The sequence below is a fragment of the Pinus tabuliformis genome, chromosome 3_2 (genome assembly GCF_031772625.1).
Source record: "Pinus tabuliformis cultivar Carrire ecotype Pingquan chromosome 3_2, CPIR1, whole genome shotgun sequence".
Classification (NCBI taxonomy): domain Eukaryota; kingdom Viridiplantae; phylum Streptophyta; class Pinopsida; order Pinales; family Pinaceae; genus Pinus; species Pinus tabuliformis.
In genome coordinates this window covers 763968775-763990024 of record NC_142302.1, presented here as the reverse complement: position 1 = coordinate 763990024, position 21250 = coordinate 763968775, and the positions used below count along the sequence as shown (strand labels likewise).

At 36.9% G+C, this 21250-nt stretch overlaps 1 protein-coding gene across 1 annotated transcript in view; it reads left to right on the top strand.

Annotated features, from left to right (window-relative positions):
- LOC149182871 (uncharacterized) overlaps window positions 1–10450 on the top strand; it is an 81335-nt gene extending 70885 nt beyond the window's left edge. Inside the window, exon 3 of the mRNA XM_089416972.1 lies at window positions 10106–10450. Coding sequence (XP_089273098.1) covers window positions 10106–10242 — 137 coding nt within the window. The 3' untranslated portion in view covers window positions 10243–10450. The remainder of the gene's footprint in view (window positions 1–10105) is intronic.
- The last annotated feature ends 10800 nt before the right edge of the window (window positions 10451–21250 follow it).

Below are 21250 nucleotides of genomic sequence, written 5' to 3'. Positions count from 1 at the left end.
GCATCCATATCCTTGAGTTAGGCCCATAAAAATTTGCCGCAGAGGTTGATATAACTAAAAGAAAGATGAAAGCATAAGATGGCCACAACGAAAGAAAAAGAAAAGTTAAAGATGGTGGGGACATTGATTAGCGTATGGGCAAAAGCCTAGCATGAACTATACCCCTCTCATTAGCCAGCACTCGGTTCCTCAGCACTTGATGTTCTATCACATCATAGGGAACCCTTGCATGTCTCAACCCTGATGAGCGAGAAACGGACTTATTTTTAAGGGGTAAATAAATGCTACATCATTAAAACCAAGCTTGGATGTGTAAGCTATTCTACTTATCAAAGCATTATAAAAAAGAAGCAAAAGGCACATCGGAGAGGTGGAAAAAGCAAGACCGATCAAAGGGGTGACTCATGCTTCCACGATTGCTCCCTCCATACATCTATATACTTTGGATGATGGACCTCCATTAGCTGGTCCCATGGCCATGACACCTAGCCATGAAATCTTTTCCCTTCATTGCCACCACTATCACAAAAACCTATGAATTCAAGGGTTGACCTTAGACATGTGTACTCCCCTTAGAGGTTGGAAGCACCTAATAGGGTTGACTATAGAAACCCCTTACAAGGTAGGGAACACTTTTATGGGACTTTGTCTAATTAGATATTTGAAGGTGATCCCATCTTGAAGTCTTACTATGCCATGAGCAATTAAATATGGTCCACTATGATGCATTTATGGTCATTGTTTCTAATGAGTGGTTGCTTTCACTTGAGTTTGAGATGGTTTTGCTAGGTGGTTCTTTTGAGAGCAACAGAGGCCTTGTGGGCACACTCACTCCATTCATGTTTCACATGATGTCCAGGCCATAACACACTTCCAGAGAGCGCTGATGACTTTGCAGATGCACTGATGCCCCTCCATCATAGAGCGTTGCTCACTTTGATGATTTAGTAGTTGATTGATACCTTAGAGCACCCCCAGATGCTAAAAGGATGGGCTCATTTGCTTAGTATTGGAGATCCTTGAAGATGTACCCAATGGACCTAACATGTCCCCAGGTTGGTCTTGACACTATTTAATGGGCATGGCTTGATCCAGAGTCCAAATGATGTTGATCATCCCCAGGATGACTAGGGAGGGCTTGTAGAACCTCATGGAGCCCCAACACTTGAGAGAGATTGCACCACGTTGTCTTGATAGCCCCCATGGACATGACGTGGGGCACCTAGAGCTAGCTTTTGACATATGGAGACATTTTGAGGCTTGATTTGAGGACTTCCCGTCAATCACTTGGTTGCTTATGATGGTTGTAGATGCATCTTGTCCATTCCATGCATTTTTGGAGCCTTACGTTCCCTAAAAGGGCATGATGTCATGGTCAGATGTGGGCTATTAGTGTTTTATTTTATTATATTGAGTTGTAACCCATTGTCTTCACATACACTCAAAATTAAGCTTGTCATGGGGCTATTAGACAAATTAATGGAAGTGATTGATCTCAGATAAATAGAGGATTGCTCCATTCTACTTTCTCATCATCATTTGTGGATTTTGGACACCTTTAGAGAGCTCGAATTAGCCTAGTTGTAACTTGCTACTTGTGGAGATGTGATCTTTTTGGAGCTATTGCTATTGGTGAATGATTTTTGTCTTAGAGATATCTTTTTGGGATTAAAAGAAGGCTATTTCTTGTAATAATTGTAAGTTAAATTGCAAATATTTATTATTTTTCATGTGATAAATTATTGGTAGGGTTTTTTATTGCATTTTAAATGCATATTATTTAGGGAAAATCCTGCTTGATTATTAAATTTATCTTTCTTGAATTCCATAGGGGACCTCTTAGAAAGCTTCGCTTGTTTATTTTCCCCTCACAAAAAGGATAGCTTGGGTTTATCAAGTGATAACTAGGGTTTCCCCCCTTACTATAAGCATTAATTCATACTCTTAAATCTAGCCCGAAAGAATCCATCAACCATGTAGGAAAAGGCATTAAAAATCCTTATGTTGATAAAAAATTACAAGAAACTTGAAAATTTTCCTCTCTTCTATTTTTCTACGTCCTTCAAGTCACTAGAGCTAGATTATAGGGTTGAATTTAATTAGGGTACTTATTGGATGGACTTTGAGGCTTAATTAGGTTGAATTCATATTTGTTGATCCTTTGCACTCAAAATCTAGTAGTTTGCATGGTTGAATTTTCCCTAGTAGCGTTGATGTCATCCCCAAGCAATTTGTGCCCTAGAAAAACCCTAACATTATCTAGGGCTTCAACTTAGGGCTTAATTTGAAGGTTTTCCCTTTCTCTTTCTTGATTGAATCATTCACAAGCCTTTTCCTTGGTGTTTGTATGCCTAGGGATCCCTTTGTTGATCTATATCGTGAAACCCTAGGCCACACATGCCTCCTTTCAAGCTTTAGTATATGGTACACTGCTCCTACACTTAAAGAATTGTGCCCTCATCCACTGATGAAGTGTCTTTACCTAACCCATCATTTATGTCACCTTGAGCCATCTACTTTTGAATATCCTTAGGATGAATATCAGGAAGCCTCCCCAGTGGTGAAATTCCACTAAACAATTGGAGGAGGATTGTTGAGGTGATATTGGCAATCGACCTCATTGTTGCAACAAGGTCTAGCCATCACCTTGTGAGGTCTCTCATAAGGCTTACTAGATTTTGTGGCAAAGGCCTGCATGATTTCGATGCAACATTTTTGGCATCCTTGTCATGGATGATTTGAGTCAACCTCCTGACTATCTAGAGAATAAGCTTCATTAATTTTTGGAGAGAATAACTTATAAATGACAACATAGATTCTATTCTGGTGACTCCAAAATTTGACCCTTATATGTCCCTTAGTAGTTGTTTGACGATCTCATAGATCCAAGAAAGAAAATACCTGCAAGACAACTAATGGTACTTCCACATCTGCCCTAGTCCCAAAAACTCCTATGGTTAGGAGTGTTTTTGGTGATGCATCCACCATTGACTAAGATGTTGCCTCAAAAACTAGCAGGTCTTCTAAGGGGTGACCTACAAGGCAAAAACTAGACCAAGGGACAATAATGAGGCGTGGCCCATTGTCACCACAACCACTACCTCTTGCTCTTTTGTGGAATTTTACCACTAGGGAGGCTTCCCTTTAGATAGGTCACCTAACGATATGTCAAGTTCAAGGATCAAGGTGACAAGGAAGGGCTTAAAGCTGACAACTCTTTCTAAGAATAAGGCTAAACAAGTGTATTAGTGCACTTATCATCCTCTAATAGGGCCAATTTAGGGTACAATTTATCTAGGGCTTGAGAGATAGCAAGCCAAATGGATTAACCTAGAATCAAAAAGCCAAGAAAAGGCTTCCACATAGTGAATATCAACAAGCAATGGAATAAGAAGCCTTCAACAAGGCCTAAGTTGAGGCCTAGGGAAAACTAGGGTTTTTCTAAGGAAAGATTGACCCAAGGCAAAGAATTTTTCTTTGAAAATGGTGGATTGGCCACTAAAAGGGATTGATTTTGAGGCAACCAACACTCATCTTGATGTTGAATCCTTCCTTTGGCAAACGATTTCAACCCTAGAAATTTTCGTGCCCTATCTCTAGTTAGTGACTTAACCTTGAAGGGTGGAAAATCAGAATAGGTGAGAGAAAATGAGTTTTCTGGTAAGTTTTGTATATGATCAACAAAGTGACAAGGTCAATGCCTAGTCCCTAGAATGATGGAGTCTATGGGAGTGAAAAATATGCTAAATCTTGGCAAGGAGTAAGGGAATAATGAAGCCCTAGTATTCAAAACCTAACTATTACTTTTGTGAGGGAACAAAATCACTTGGGAGAGCTAGTATAAAGATACACCAAGGGATTTCCATTCACATTCTACTAGTGAGTAATGCATACAATTTCGTCATCTAGATTCCGTTCATTGATCTTTAACAATAATTAGCACAATAGAAACCCTAGATAATAAATCATTCCATACATTAGACACAAGAACAAAAATTTATCAAATCCAAGGCACTTACAAGATAGAATGCATGCACAATCCTTTATCGCTCCAAAGTAACATCTCTAAGACCAATTAAGTAACTCCAAATGACAAAATACAACATAGAGTCATATCTCCACAAGAATTCAAGATGGCCGAAATAGTCACAAGTGATGATGATCCAATACAAGGAGCCTCTCCTCTATTTATATGAGTAGGACTAATAATTAGCCTAATAAAGCCCCTAAAACAAGTGTAATGTGTAAATGCCCTTGGGTTACAAGCCAACCCACTAGCTTTGTGAAAATATGCCCAAAATAACCCACATGTTTGAGCCATAAACTTTCTAAGGCTGAGGTTATCCAATGAAGGTGCTCCAAATACTATGTCCAAGGGTGATGAGGTGTCCAAGATGGTGTAGAAGCATGTCAAATCCATGATCTAGGGGTTGGCCCCCAAATTCACCTCATTGGCTCTTGTGGGGTCTCAAGATCCAGCTGGGAACCACATAGTGGTCTCCATGGGTCTCCAACTCCTAAGTGAGGTCTCCTTCGCTCCAACATTAGGGGGTTCTTAGGTCCAACAAGCCCTCCGTAGTCTCTCATTTTGAGACCGTTCTCATCTAGACTTTGAATCAATTGTTGCCCATCAAGTTGTTTCAAGGCCAACATAGGGGCGTGCTAGGTCTAGCTGTGTCGTCCTAGAGAATCATTAAATTTGGGAGAAAGTCATCCAACATCTTGGGTGCCGGAGATGCTCTAAGATGTGTCATCCAATGATGTTGGTAGGAGGTTGAAGAGTCTCAAGTTCTCAACGCTTCACCTGTTTGTGCCAATATACTTCTCTGGAGGGCTTGGGTACCTGTGGAGTAGGTGCCCAAGACATGGGCTGCTGAACTACTCAATAAGAACAACATGGATTGTAGTGAAAGCAACCAGTCATTAGAGACCAAGATCAATAATGCATCTAAGTGAACCAAACTTGAATGTTAAGAGCAATTTTGATACTTCAAATAATGATCCCCTTCCAAAATCACGACCCTAATCTCGCAAAGATGTTTTCTCCCTAGGTAGGGGTGGTTAAAGGTTAACCCTATTAGGTGCTTCCAACCCCTAAGGGGAAGTAACATTTCCTTGGTCTACCCTTCAATCGATAGGTGTTAGTGAATAGTAATGATGGTAATGGAGGGGAAAAGGCTTCATGGCCACTTGCCATGGTCAAAGGGACCAATTGATGGGATTGCCCACATCCTGAGTGTATAGATGTGAAGAGGGAGCATTCGTGGATGCATGACTTCCCAACTCGGCCTTTGTTTTTCCACCCCTCTTGTGCGCCTTTTTACTTCTTGATTTCTCTGTGTATTAGGGCTTATAACTCAAGGGTTAGAGCCTGCTTTGTATGATGTAGTTTTATTACCCCTTTAAGATGAGTCAGTTTATCGCTCATCGAGGTTGGGACATGAAAGGGTTTTTTCTTTGACGTAATGGAGCAACATGTGCTCAAGAACTGTTTGATGGCCATGTGAGTGAGGTAGAGCCCATGCTAGGCTTTTGCCCACATGCTAACCTTTATGTCCTTGGCCATCTTTTGTATTTTGACATTTTCTTTCTTTCATTTAATTGTGGTCATGATTTGCTCTTTAAGATGAGTCAGTTTATCGCTCATCGAGGTTGGGACATGAAAGGGTTTTTTCTTTAATGTAATGGAGCAACATGTGCTCAAGAATCGTTTGATGGCCATATGAGTGAGGTAGAGCCCATGCTAGGCTTTTGCCCACATGCTAACCTTATGTCCTTGGCCATCTTTTGTATATTGACATTTTCTTTCTTTCATTTAATTGTGGTCATGATTTTCTCTTTATGTTTCTTTTAGTTGCATCAACCTCCCAAGGCAAGTTTCTGAACCCTGCCCAGGTATGTGGACATGTGAGTGCCAAATCCCAAATAACTAATGACAAGTTGTACCCGAAGAATGGAGGTGAGATATGGGCTTATAATGTAAGAGGTGTTAATTATGACATGTAAGAGAATGGAACTACGCTATCTCAATCATGGCTTTCCAAGTAGTGCACCTTCTATAACCCAAAGGGCCTTAAGGGAGATCACATTGGACTAGGGCCAAAAATTAACCCCCCAAGTAAGGTGAGAGAACAAAAATATGACCAACGTCTATCAATCTTCCAGATCACCCCATTATCCATACTAAATGCCCAAAACAAACAAGTATAAGCACCCGATTACAAGATGATCTAAGTATCTTTTGAATAGCACCCCACCTTCATCTAAGTGATAATGTCGGATGATGAGGAACATGGCTGATGCATGTGGTGGAGGCACACATCATATCATCGTTTGATGGTGGCTAGTAGGGGTTGTTGGTTGTCTAGCTAACTGACTGGTTGTCAAATATAGGAGAAACATTTCCTCTTATGGGGTCACTGATTTTGGTGGGTAACAAATAACATGGCCAAATCATGGCTCATTGTTGCATTTAAACCATTGGATGTGAGTGGCTTCCCTAATGCTCCTCACAAATTGCGTGATAAGTATGAAGAATGGGTGCCTAAATTCAATGGCATTGATGTGGTCACAACTAAAAAGCACATGCATGTGTCATAATGGGTTGTGGGTTGTGGGTTGTTTTCCTTCACCTTAGAAGGGAGTGCTAGGGATTGGTACCTAGATTTACCTCAAGGTAGCCTTAACAACTGAGACCTATTCCGCAAAGCATTCAACAAGAGATGGGCCATGGTCAAAGAGGGCATCCAACTCCAACTCCTAGATAAATTCCAGGGAGCCATGAAAACCGAAAATGAAAATGTTAGAGTTTACACAATGGTTTGATAAGTTGCTCAAGGAAGTCCCTCACTTATATAAGCCTACTAAATAAACTATCCTGAAGAGATACATGGAAGCCTTCTCTGGATGTTTATCACATGCTCTAAAAGACAAGGGACCGAAGTCTTTATATGAGGTCAAGATCCTTGGTGTCCAAATTGAGCATTAATGAAGTACATCGAAATTATTTTGCTTGCTTACCCAAGGGCTGGAATTGAACCCAAAGCTAAGCCTAGAGCCCAAGTTGACCCTATCTTACAAGCATTTGCTAAAAAATTTGACAAAGTTACAATTGAGATAATGCAAGGACATATGGCTATGATTAACAAGTTATCAATTTTGGAAAGGGAAAGGGGAGCTCGTCAAAATTTCCCACAACTATAATTCAACAAAGAAAGGCCTCCTACAAATAATCTTTTCAATGGAAGCAATGCTATGCAATAGTGTACCCAACACTCTTGCCTCAACCAATATGGTTAGCGAAGAATATATATATATATATATAAAATAGATTATACCTAAAACCCTATGTTGGACGGGTTCGAAAACCTAAGGTTGGGGTTCTCGAACCCGTCCTAGGTTCTTGTCCCCAAGTACCGAATTTAGGTATGGGTGCTTCTGAGAAGAACCCCATAAGAATCAGGTTCTCCATTAAAAATTTGGGTTATTTTGTCTTGGCGGGTACGAAGAACCCCGACGATGGGTACCTGGAACCCCAAAATCAAGTTCTTTGGGGTTCATTTTAGTTTTTATTTTTAAAATTTTAATTAATTTAATGGGCTTCCCCTAATATTCCAGGTAGCTAGTTCTTCATCTTGCGAGAGGAATTGGAGTACTTATGCCTTTATCTATTCAGTAAAGAGAAATAGGTTGGGCTCAAAGAAGGCAAAGAACTTAGTGTACATTCATAGCACACTTCGTCTCATATTTCAAAAAGACCTTGGGTACAAGGAGGGTCCTTTCAAGAGATGGGACCAATACACAGATGATGCTATGTGTGTGGACGAGGAGATACAACCAGATGGCCTTATTGAGCTACCTCCAGTTGCTATGGATGAGCAAGAGCCTCAAGATGAGAGTGATTCCTACTTGGAGAGAGCATGCTAACTGAAGATTTGAGTGATGCTGATGACATGGCTTGAGGAAGGCATTGTTCACTATTAGCTATTTTTATTTTAGTATTTTAAAATTTCCTAGTTCATGTTTGGAGATGCCTTAAGGCAAATTTTGAATGTAGTATGACAATGGACATATATCATGATTCTTATTAATATGTGAACTCCAATTTGCACTTGATATCAAACTAGAAATTTTGAAATTTCAATGTGAATGTTGAATGTTCAATGATGTGCATGTTTAAATCTTTAAAGTTTAAATCATAAATATTTTAGTTTTCTTGTTTAAAGTTGAAAAATATACAAATTCATATATATTATAATTTATAAAATATAATATTTATATATTATATATATAAATTATAATATACCCCCGACGAACCCACGCATCCTGTTTCAAAAAATGATGTCCCCATCCCTGTCCCCATCTCGGAACCCACGTTTCCTGGCAACATAGCTAGTAAAACCTAAATTCCATCACCCTAAAACTGAAAAACACAGTATATAGAGACCTCCCCTCCCTAGGTGCCATCCCACTTTGTGGGTAGTTGAGGTTCTTAATGAACTGACCTGTAGGTAGTAGTCAGTAGTTACACCATTGTTGCAATTTAATATACTGTATTGTAACTTAGTGTAAGGTTGGATTAGTCTCCTCACGGCGAGCGCCTTAATCCTAGTTGGAATGATATAAGTACCACTTCCCTCATTTTTACAAACTTTCAAGTGTGTTTAATCATTCTATTGCATAAGGGCACCTACACCAATTTGCTCTACATGTTTTGTGGCCTCCTGAACTCTTTTGTGGCACTGTTAATTTCAGCTTGTTTATTGGATTATGGTTTGTTGGAGAATTCATTATCGATCCTCTGCCTCAAGATTTCTGACACAGCTTTTGCAAGTCATCTGCCATGCATGTGATATCACTATAATGCATGTTTTCTTCCCTCTTGAGGCTGTATTCTTTGTTTAGGCTGTTGTTTGTCTGTGATGTCCTAATTATTTATAGTTTCTTCATTATGCAGTCTGTAGGCTGGCTTTAATGCATCTTATATCATAATGATGCAAACAGAGATAAAATTAATTAGGCTATCCTTCTTGTGTAGGCTGTCATCCATGCGCATCTTTCCATAATGAGGAAATTGCTCCCCATCAAATATTTTATTCTTATTGCTTAGGAGGTCCTTTTTCATCCCAATGGATTTTACTTCCTAAGTAGGATGTCCTTCATGTGCATGGCATCCTTGCACATTTTGGCCTTGTTGACCAGGATGTCTTCATCAGTGAGGCTGTCCTTTTTGACTAGGAGATCATCATTAATGAGTTTATTCTTGCTTTCTAAGTGATTTTCTATTTTTATAACATGTTCACATATAACTGTCTGGACTTTCAAACATCATCATTCATTGTTTTATTTCTATGTTCATTAAGTCAAGACCCAAGCACCAGGCAGGCTTCCACTGCATGGCATCATCGTTCACCATATCTTCCCGCTAGCTTGAATTTCATAATGTTCATCTTTGCAGAATGATTTCTACTGGTCACTGGCATAGATTGTCTTTTTAATGCTGTTCTCCATGGATGGCATCATTGGTTCACTTTCACTTTTATTGTTAGCTGTTTATGTCTGCAACTATGTCCTCTTCCACACCAGAAACTTGAAAATGTGTTAGCATAAAGTTATAAACATTTCATAATCTTCTAAAATAGTGTCTTCATGCTCGTACATCCCTTCACCAAATATTATATCGTAGGTACTTCTATATTTCTCCTCCTTTGCATGATGTTTTTTTCCCAATCTTTGTTGCTGAACTTTCATGTCATTAACTACTATTGTGTTCCTCATTTATTGTTTGATATGATTTGGTTAGTATAGTGTTTTTCTGTGTTGCATACTTCTATTAGCAATGCAATTCTAGTCTCGTCAGATGCACTTGCGGCTATATCTTTAAGATGCAGAAGTCCAGTGCAGCACGAAAGTCATTCTTATGAGTGCTACTTTCTAATAAAATTGTATGTTGATATTTTGTATTAAAATAATTATGTAGAGACAAATGTGTCCCTCTGAAATTGGGATGCTTCTTTAAACTAGTGAATTTTTACATTTCTATAATTTTAGATGTGGGACATAACTTATTGAACTTAAATGGAATTTAATGGTTCTGTGAATGCAGTTTGTGATCCCAAAAGTCTTCTCTTTCTTTACGGGATGCAACTGGATTACAGTGATGCTCTAATTGGTGGGGGTTTCTCATTCACAAATCCAAATGCAACATCAACATGTGGCTGTGGGAAATCATTTGCAGCTTGACTGCTAATAAGCATCTGCAGTTCTATCTGTGAATTCTCTTTTAGGTGTTTATTTTAGTTTCTGTACAAAAATTGTGATACAGAAGTAGAGAGAAGTGATTTCTGAAATCTATACTTCCCCTAATATGAGATGTATTATATAAGTTATATCTACTTCAACAAGCATTATTTTTCTCAAATTCAATTTGAATATTTATGATTTTGGTTCATCTCTACGTCCAGTACATTTTTTTTCCAAAATAAAAAAATTGTTAATTTTATTTATAAGGACAGAATGACAATACCTTAGATTCTTGAAGCATTCAAAAAGGCTCTTACAACCTGTGAGTGTTCCATATATTTCATATTCTTTTCCAACATTTTCTGTATACTGTAGCCAAAAAAATATCAGAAGTTTTCTTCTATCAGTTGAAAGGGAACTTTCTTTCATCAACACCAAAGAACCAGTATATAAATTACTATTCATCCCTATTTTATTTCAGCAAATGTAACCAGACTTAAACAAGAAACGAAAAACAGAAAATATAGTTATGGTTGATGTGCATATTTAGAAGTATTCCCCTCCTGATGTTCTGTCATCTACCAGGTTCCTGATTCCATCTTTGTTCCAGCTTCTGAAAGACCATTTACATATAAGTAACTGTACATCATTATACAGAGGATGTAATGTATAATTCCTCAGTACTATCTCCTTGTGCTTCCATTGAATTACTAGAAGGGAACTCCCATAGATTTGAATGTGTAAGACTCCAGCCTCATAAGGCAGCCTCAAAACTAGTTTCAGAGCCGTCAACTTGCAGTAATTATTTGTTTTCTGACCAATTCCAGAATTGAGTGAAATGCTATGGGTTGAAGATATAAACAGAATCCCTCCTGCTCCACCCTTGGGTGGGGTTACTGTCCAGTGCATTTTGTTCTATTTTTTGATTAAGTTCTAATTATCATAGTGTGCGTCCAAAAATTATAAAGAGTGCACTTTTGGGCTGTAATCTGGCATTATTATGATACAGTTATGCTGGGTTGCTGTTTCTCACACCCCAGGATCCCCTTTTAATGGGAGCTGACAACCTAAAGATTACAAGATTTATATCTGATCTCAATTCTCAGATATCTGTGATGGAATATAAATGAACGTTGAGTTGAACATAATTGCATTTGGTAATTTTTTCGAATGGCAGGTTCTTTTCTGCATTATGAGAATGCTATTGTTTCTCCTTTCAGGTTTTGATAATAATATATTATTGTTAGCTCTGTGAAAGCATAAATTGCAAGTTACTGTTGCCATCTAAGCATGGTACACCTACACTTCTGGGCAGTTTTAATGTAACCTTGCCAAAAGCAACCACCACCTCACTAATGTACTCATGGATATTATTAAAATCAAGCCGTAAATTTTGAAGGTAATTGTTACTCCAAAAACTTCTTCTAACCTCTGATTTTCATGGTAAAGGCATTATCATACAATAAATTTAATGGCTGGGCTTACTGTCTAGTGCATTTTCTATTTTTTGGTTGAAATTCTAATTATTGTAGTGAGCCTCCAGAAATTATGAAGAGTGGATTTTTGGGCCATAATCTGGCATTGCTATATACAGAGTTATGCTGAGTTGCTGTTGCTCACAGCCCGCTATCCCCTTTTAATGGGAGCTTACAATCTAAAGATACACAATTTATATCTGATCTCAATTCTTGGGGATATATTTGTGATGAAAGATAAATGAACATTGAGGGGAACATGATTACTTTTGGTAATTTTTGTGAATGGTAGGTTCTTTTCTGAATTATGAAGATGCTATTGTTTCTCCTTTTGAGTTTTTGATAATAGTATATTATTATCAATTCTGTTAAAACTTAAATTGCAAGTTACCATTGTCATTTAAGCCTGGTACATCTGCACTTCTGGACAGTTTTAATGTAACCTTGCTAAAAGCAACTACCACCTCCACTAATGTAGTCGGATATTATTGAAAGCAAGCCATAAAATTTGAAGGTAATTGTTACTCAAAACATGTTTTAGCTTCTGGTTTTCATGATAATGATGTTGTGATATAATAATCAACAAATTTGCTTGTGATCTTTGTAAAAAATGGGAAAAAATAACATATATTTTCTTTTAGATTCTTTGGAGGGAAATAACAAAAATAGGCTATTAAATTTACAACTTTGACTTTATCTGCCTCTTACGGAAATTCCCATTTATTATAAATAATCAGTCGAATTAACTCATAGCATTACACTGCCAATACCTATTTCTTGACTGCATTCTCAGCACATTTGCATCTTTTTTTATGAGTAATCCTCTTAAAGAAGCACAGATTAATTTACTATCTCTCTTGCTGATTTTCAGTTGAAGTAGCACATAGTTTTGTGCAAATGTTCTAGTAATTTGAGTAATTGATGCCCTGAATAAACTTTCTGAAAATGAGACTTGAAACCAGTAAAGAGAGAACCATGGGGAAAAGTTCAGATATCTTAAAAAAAACTGATCCAATTCAAGTTATATTGCAACTTTAGTCCAAGAATACAATTAGTTTTCATGGTTGGTGATCTTCATCTTTTTGGGTATCAAATGCTTATATTGCAACCTTAACTTGGAGAATATAAGTAGTTTTTATAGTGTGTTTTTTCTTTTAAATTTTATGGCACAAAATGCTTTCTTTGTTGATTCTTAAACTGTACATGATGACACTTTTGTAAAATAAGTGGGCTGCACAGCAGCCACCACAGGCGAATAAACATTTTGGTTTTAGAAGCGCTAAAAGTTATCAGGATTATTCAATTGTCCATAACAAATATTTTGGGTAGAAGGGCCTTAAAATTTATTAGGATTACTCAACTGCCCTCAATCGGGGACGTTATAACTTATATTGGCTTTAGAAGCCATAAAAGTAGATTACATAATTGTCCATCGCACTCAGCTTTTCAAATTTACCATAAGCAAGAGTCCTTAAAAGCCATTGGGAAAAAAAAAACATAATATCAAGTCTTGACATAAAGGCATACAAAGAACGTCTTCAACCCAAATCTATGTGTTAGACTAGCATTTGGATGGACGATAATCTTTTTGTCATTATGATTGTTCTCAACTGTCATTAGGTGGCTTAGCGTTTGGGATAATGGAACTTTAATTATCATTAAGAAGATGAACATTTTTTGGTGACTTTGGAGTTCAACATAGTAAAGGGCAAGTGTTGGGATGGCTACAACGATAGCCATGGCAGGACTCTTGTATCTCAAACAATACGGCGAGCTTTGTGATTCAACCTCCAATCAAAGCGTTGCATTTGCCTAGAGTGGATGTAGGAGCGGCTCTCTATTCAATTCAAGGAGATCCCCTGAGCCCCCAATACTCCAAACGCTAGTGCAGATATATCACATCCAATTCCACTTTCCCCGTATCAACACAAATTAGTGCTTGTTAACACAGGAAAAATCTGAACGGGTTGGGTTTGGTTGAGCATTAAATAATTTTGTTTTATCCAAATAATCAATAAAATTTTCGGTCCAATTCCACTTTCTCCATATCAACACAAATTAGTGCTTGTTAACACAGGAAAAAACTGAACAGGTTGGGTTTGAGCATTAAATCATTTTGTTTTATCCAAATAAGCAATAAAATTTTCGGTTTTGATGAGCTGCTACACTTTATGAAGTTCGACACAGTAAGGTACCATGCCCTTCAAATGTTTTTGTAATTTATTTCGAAAGACTGTTTTACATCAAGAGAGCATTGTAATTTGTTTTGTGCACAAGAGACCAAATCTGTTGATGCTATTTGTGACCCTGGGAAAATATATCAGGTTCAAATTAAGTACAAAATTCCTTCTAATCTTGTGTGGTTCTTGTATATTCCTTCAAAGTTTAAGCGTAAATAAATTGTTGTTAAAATACATGTGGATGAACTCACCTTCTTTTGGCAGTATTGTCCTTAATGTTCAATATTTTATTGATGATTCATGCCAGTCGAATTATATGGGAATAATTTTGTTACATTTTATCAACCTGGGTTTGTAAACTTTTATGAAGTGCTAGGCAATATATATGAAGAGGATGAACTCACCTTCTTTTGGCAGTATTGTCCTTAATGTTCAATATTTTATTGATGATTCATGCCAGTCGAATTATATGGGAATAATTTTGTTACATTTTATCAACCTGGGTTTGTAAACTTTTATGAAGTGCTAGGCAATATATATGAAGAGCTGATTTCGTAGTGTTCAAAATTTTACAACTATCACAGCACTTAACAGCAAAGCATAATCCTCTAAAAATGGTTGCTCATGCAACAATGGATATTCCAAGGTAGAATTTAGGGTTGAATATATAAAAAATCACAATCAACAGCGCCCTGTTAGACCCACTTTCTTTGTAAGATTGACAACCTTCGATCAAAACAAAAATAACCAAAGTAAAGCTAACATTCTCAATAGGTCATTCACCATGAGCAGTTATCAATTAGTGAAATCAATGAACAAGCGAGTGCATAGACTGTAGCTCTGACAATTCTCTGTTCAAAGAGTCATCAATTAGACTAATGATTCATTCAACATGGGAACTTTGTTGAACGATTTCTAACAAAACCATACATAGAATGAGTAAAAATAATGCAGGAATTGACTACTGGTATCACTCTTGCAACAAAAAATTGAATTCTATGGTGATTGTGATATACAAAATGAAATTCAATCTAATTTACCACACAAAATATATAAGTTAAGGTGCTAATTTTGAGATGAATAGGGCCTTGCCTTCTCTTAGAAGTTTGCCTATAGCGTACTCAGAAATCTTAGAAGTTTGCCTATAGCGTACTCAGAAATTTAGAAGCTCAAGAAATAATTGCACACCAATTGATATTGTATCACATGATAAAGACAAGGTAGAGTCAAAATTATCATCCTTTCCCTCTATGCCCCACCTCCAAAAGAGGGACTTTACTCAGAAATTTAGAAGCTCAAGAAATAATTGCACACCAATTGATATTGTATCACATGTTTTTGAAAGCGTTTCAATCTTGTAAATCTTTTCAGTTTGGCCTATTAATATGTGCTGATCGGTCTAAGACAATTCTGAAAGTTTTTGGACTGATATGATATTATATTTTGGTATCTGGTAATTAGTTATTTGGAATACCTGATACTCTTCAGTATATTTGGAAAATCTGTTTCCAACATATCTATGTATTCAGATCATTATATTCTCTTAATATAAGCTATGATGGTTTTTTCTCTCTGAAAAAAAAAATCACATGATAAAAACAAGGTAGAGTCAAAAATTATCATCCTTTCCCTCTACGCCCCACCCCCAAAAGAGTGCACCAAAGTCACTTCATATGTTGTTTACATTAACGATGAAATGAGCAGGATAGAAACCCTTGATACAAATCAAAGCAATTTGTATTCCCGTGCAAAATTAAGCTAAAGTTAGAACCATACAAACTGAAACTTGTTGAACATAAGGGGAATTTGCCAAATTGTTGTGCAAGCACTCCAATTTTGGGATGCATTTGGAAATGACCGCAAAACATTTGAGAAAATCTGGTTTAAAGAATTAAACATATCTCTTGAACTGTGTACTCTTTTGAAAATCCACTTTGCAAGTCACCTAAATGGGCTCATTTTGCACAAAACCTATGTTTTAGTTTTTCTAGATCTGTTTTCATTTGCTTGGAAATCACATCAGAAGTTGACTGCTTGAAAACTGCTACTAATTTGGATCATCACCTTTGATCAAGCGTCACACGTGACTTGGGTGCAAGTTAGATAATCATAAATCATGTTGGGAAACTTGGCTTCAAAACCCACATGGCCAAATCTCAACTAGAGGAGTGGAAGTATGTCAACCTTGGATGCTAGTTACAAGTGCTACATGAATTGAACTCACAACCATCATTAGCAAAACCAACCATAATCCTCTCTAATTCATAATCATTTGTAAAGTTGTTGCGATATATGGGAAGAAATTGCAAGTACTCAACTTTATGCTTCTGTCAGGGAAGGTTATTGACAATAAAGGAAAGGCTTCAATCTATTTCTTTTCAACATATTTATAGGATCTGGAATACAAGGGCAGACTCTTTATCCAAAAGAGCTCTCAACTTGACTTATAGAATTATTTTATTTGAAGAATGACACTACAATTATGGCTAAAAGAGGCAGTCTCCCTATTCACCACTTGACATAATCAAAAGTAGTTTTGCAGACAACTTTTAATCTTTTTTTGGCTATCCCAGTTAGAGTTTTTTGGTCTGGTTATTTGTATTTCCTCCTCAGAGATATGTACTATTTTACTGTTTAGAACTTTCTATGTTGTTTTTTTTTTGAGGATTTGGTTGGATCTATCATGTATGTAGTATACCTTTGTATCATTGCCTTCTTTGGATAACCAATTTTTAGAAGGTAATCTTTGTGTTGGTTTCCACATGATCTTGTTGTTGAATGGTGTTGTCATTGATGCCAACATTGATTCTTGAATGCTCTTAATATTTTTTTTGGATTGTAGCGATGGAAGTTCTAAAGGACAAGGAGCCTTGGAAAGCCCTAGAAGGCTTGACACATGTTGAATATTTTGAGGATGCAGATCGAACACCATGGCTCCTCACGGTTTGGGAGATATGATTGATTAAAGATTAAAACCCCTATTTGTGGTCAAAATCCCCAAGATGGGATGATGTGACAATTTATCATTAACCTCAAATCATGATGTCAAAAAGGATTTTCATTAATGAATTAAATCAAATGTTTGCGGCTAAAATATTTGGTAGAGGGTCTCAAAATTCAAATTAAAACCAACTTAGATCCATCTTAACTCCAGATCTATCAAGTGCCAAGAGGGATCAAATCTCGGATCAAATCTCTTGAAGTGCAAACCTCTTTTTTGAGTGCAAAACTTAAGGAAAGGTTTGCATCTCGAGAGATTTGATCCCGCTCGGCACTTAATAGATCCGAAGTTAAGATGGATCTAGATTGGTTTTAGTCGTGTGCGGCCAAAGAAAATCTAACGAACATATGATTAATTTTATCAATAATATGTAAATTCATCTCATATTAATATAATCATTTTAAATATGTTAAATATGTCTGAGATTAATTTGGTCATTTTTAATTTTAAATTTGTTTAGTTACTTTAGTTTGTTGAGATGATAAATATTGTTAATAAATTTAATGATGAAAAGTGACAATGTAATAATGTTGAATGATAGAAAATGTGAATAATAAGAATATAGTTAATTACAAATAGTTTTCATATTATTTTCTTCTACTATTCTTATTGTCACCCTTGTTACTTTTGTCATCTTTTTATATAGATTATATGAAAAGGACATGTTAAACCATAAACCATTTAAATCTTTAGCTCGAGCTATTGTAGTAAACATCATACCTTGTCTCTCTTTCTCTTCAATATTAATAGGTTGAATTATTATAACACAAAAGTCAATATACATTGTTAATAATTTTTTGTGCTTACACAAATCAATGCACAATGTTAATCCAATCACTTTAAAATTAATGTACCATCATGCATCCAATTACATCAAATCAAAAATCAACATCTACACTGAAATCAATGCATCTAATGCAAGCATTCAAATAAGATTAGAAAACGACATTTACATCGAAATCAATGCATCTAATGCAAGCAATCAAATAGGATTAGAAATCAACATTTACACTCAAATCAATGCATCGAGTGCAAGTAAGCAAATCGGATTATAAACCAACATCTACACTAAAATCAATGCATCTAGTGCAAACAATCAAATAGGATTAAAAATCACCATCTACACTGAAATCAATGCATTTAGTGCAAACAATCAAATAGGATTAGAAATCATCTACATTGAAATCAATGCATCTAGTGCAAGAAATCAAATAGGATTAAAAATCACTGAAATCAATGCATTTAGTGCAAGCAATCAAATAAGATTAGAAATCGTCTACATTGAAATCAATGCATCTAGTTCAAACAATCAAATATCATTAGAAATCATCTACATTGAAATCAATGCATCTAGTGCAAACAATCAAATATCATTAGAAATCAATATCTACACTAAAATCAATGCATTTAGTGCAAGCAATCAAATAAGATTACAAATCACCATCTACACTGAAATCAATGCATCTAGTGCAAGAAATATTCTTTCCTCTCTCCCCCCTCCATTATCTCCCTTCATCTCTCCTTCTTTGTCTCTTTATCTCACCCCCCCAAATACACACGTCTCTCACTCCATATCGATCAATCTCTTTGTCCCACCCTCCCTCCATCTCTCTCTTCTTCCCTCTCTTCACTTTCCATCTATATCTTTGTCTCCCTTTGTCTTTCTATATCACCCCCAAAAAAATACACTCTCTTTCTCCAATCTATCTGTTTATCCCTCCCTCCTCCTCTCCCTCTCTCTTCCCTTTCTCTCCCTCTCCCCCACTTCTATCTCTCTTCCCTCCTACTGTTCTCTCTCCCTCTCTCTCCATCTTCCTTATCACTTCCTCTCTTTCTCTCTCCACATTTCTCTCTCTTTTTCTTTCTTCTTACCTCCCTCTCTCTCCCCGTCCAACTCCATCTCTCTTTCCCCCCCTCTTCCCGTCCAACTCCATCTCTCTTTCCCCCCCTCTCCACTCTCTCACATCCTCCTCTCTCTTCCTTCCCATCTCTCTCCCTCTCTCTCTTTCTCTCTCTCTCTCTCTCTCCAACTCTGTTACTATATCCCTCCCCCTCTCCTCTCTCCTTCTCTCCCCCATTCTCTCCATCTCTCCTCCTTTGTCTCTTTATCTCACCCCAAACATACACACTCTCTCCATCTCTCACTTGTCACTCCCTCTCTCTTTCCACTTCTTACTTTCTATGTATTTCTTCTCCCCTTCCCCCCCCTCCAACTCCATTTCCCTATCCCTCCCTCTCTCTCCCTCCCTCTATCCTCCTCTCTCTCAAGTCCGTTCTCTCGTACTTCCTCTCTCCCCCTTTCTCTCCTACCTCCCTCTTTCTTCCCCCATCTCTCTCTCTCTCTCTTTGCCATCCAATCCCCTCTCTCTCTCTTTCTCTCTCTAAGTATGTTACTATATCCCTCCCTCTCTCATTATCTCTCCTTCTCTCTGTCTCTCCTTTGTCTCTTTATCTCACCCCTAAACATACACTCTCTCTCTCCATCTCTCCCTTGTCACTCCCTCTCTCTCTCCACTTCTCAGTCTCTATGTCTTTCTTCTTCCCTCCCTCTCTCCTCCTCTCTCTCAAGTCCTTTCTCTCATCCTTCCTCTTTCTCCCTTTCTCTCATACCTCCCTCTCTCTTCCATCTCTCTCTCTCTCTCTCTCTGCCCTCCAATCCTCTCACTATCTCTCTCCCTCTTTCCTTCTCCCTCTCCCCCCTCCATCTTTGTGTCTCCCTCTCCCTATCTTACCCTTCTCTACCTCTCTCATTCCTCTCCCTCTCTCTCTTCATTCCTCCTCTCCCTTCTCCTTCAATTTATCCCCATCTCTCCTTTGTTACTCCCCCAATCTCTCCAACTCTATCACTCTATGTCTTTGTTCTTCCCTCCTATATATATCTAGAGTTAATATATATCATGATATATTAATATATATTATAATATAACAAATTTAATATTGTATTAATCCAAAATTATTAAATTTAATAATATTAATATTATAATATATTAATATGAATATTAGATTTAATAATAATAATAATAATAATAATAATAATAATAATAGAAATCATATTTTAATATTAATATTAGGGTTAATAATGTTTTTTTTCATTGTATTAATAATATTTTGGTCCATGGTATTTGGCTCACAGGCTTCACCTAAATAAAATCTATTTTTTGAGTGTTAGTAAGTATAAAGAGATTTATGGAGTAAATATAAAAAGAGGTTTTATTTATTTATCATAGCTCTAGTTTATTTATATTTTTATTTATTTCTCATATCCCTTTTATTTACCATGGTATTAATAATTATTTGTCCCATGGTATTTGGCCCATAGGCTTCACTTGAATAAAACCTCTTTTTTGAGTTTTCTTAAATGTGAAGAAGTTTATGGAGTAAATATAAAAATATGTTTTATTTATTTACCATACCTTTAATTTATTTATATTTTATTTATTTACCATACTTCTTTTTTGAGTGTTTGTAAACCTCTTTATATTTTAAATTTATATTGTCTTTATATATAATAATAATTAGATTGATAGATTGATAGGGTTGATATTGGATTAAAAATGTTAAATGTTAAACATTACATGCTTACTTGTTTATGTTTTTACAGGAGATATCAAGTTAGGAAAATGAATAGAGATCGATGATAGCTTGTGCCAACATTGTCAATGGGTCATATTATGCATTGCTTAAACATTGTTTATGAAATTGTTTTTTTTTAGACAGAAACGGTTAGATATTATTAAGCGGCGCCAAAACAGCAGCCGTGAGCTGTTACATTACTGCTCTGGCTAAGAGCGCAGAGCAGGATTCTTCTATTGCGACAGGAATACTTGCTGCAGGTACTGAGATCGCCTAACATGGAGATTCTGTTAACAATGATTCCTTGGCCGGAAGAAACGCTGGGAAAGGCATCGAATAGAGAAACCTTGAGTATGCCAGGAGAGTCACGATTGAACGCTGAAGTTTGTGAAGAATGGGCAATTTGATTTCCTTCCGTGTTAGCAGACAGGCCCGAAATTTGGCAGATCAGGAGGCCGAGAGGAGTTCCCTCCCTTTGGAAGCCTGTAGATCCAATCTGAATAGCTGACTGAGCGTGATTGCTTCTACCACTGGCGCTGAAGATGATCGCCCAACGCCCTTTCATCGGATTGCAAAGGGAAACAACAGGGAAAACAGGGGAAGGGCACAGCTCGAAGATTTGGGGATAGAGGTCAGGCTGCATCGTTACAGAAGGAACCAAGATCATTAGCAACTGGTCTTTCAAAAGAAAATGAGTCGGATCAGACAGGGAGAAAGATGGGCGAGGCTTGGAAACAGAGTAGAACCCAGAGGGAGGAGAGGCCCAAAAATCACAGGTC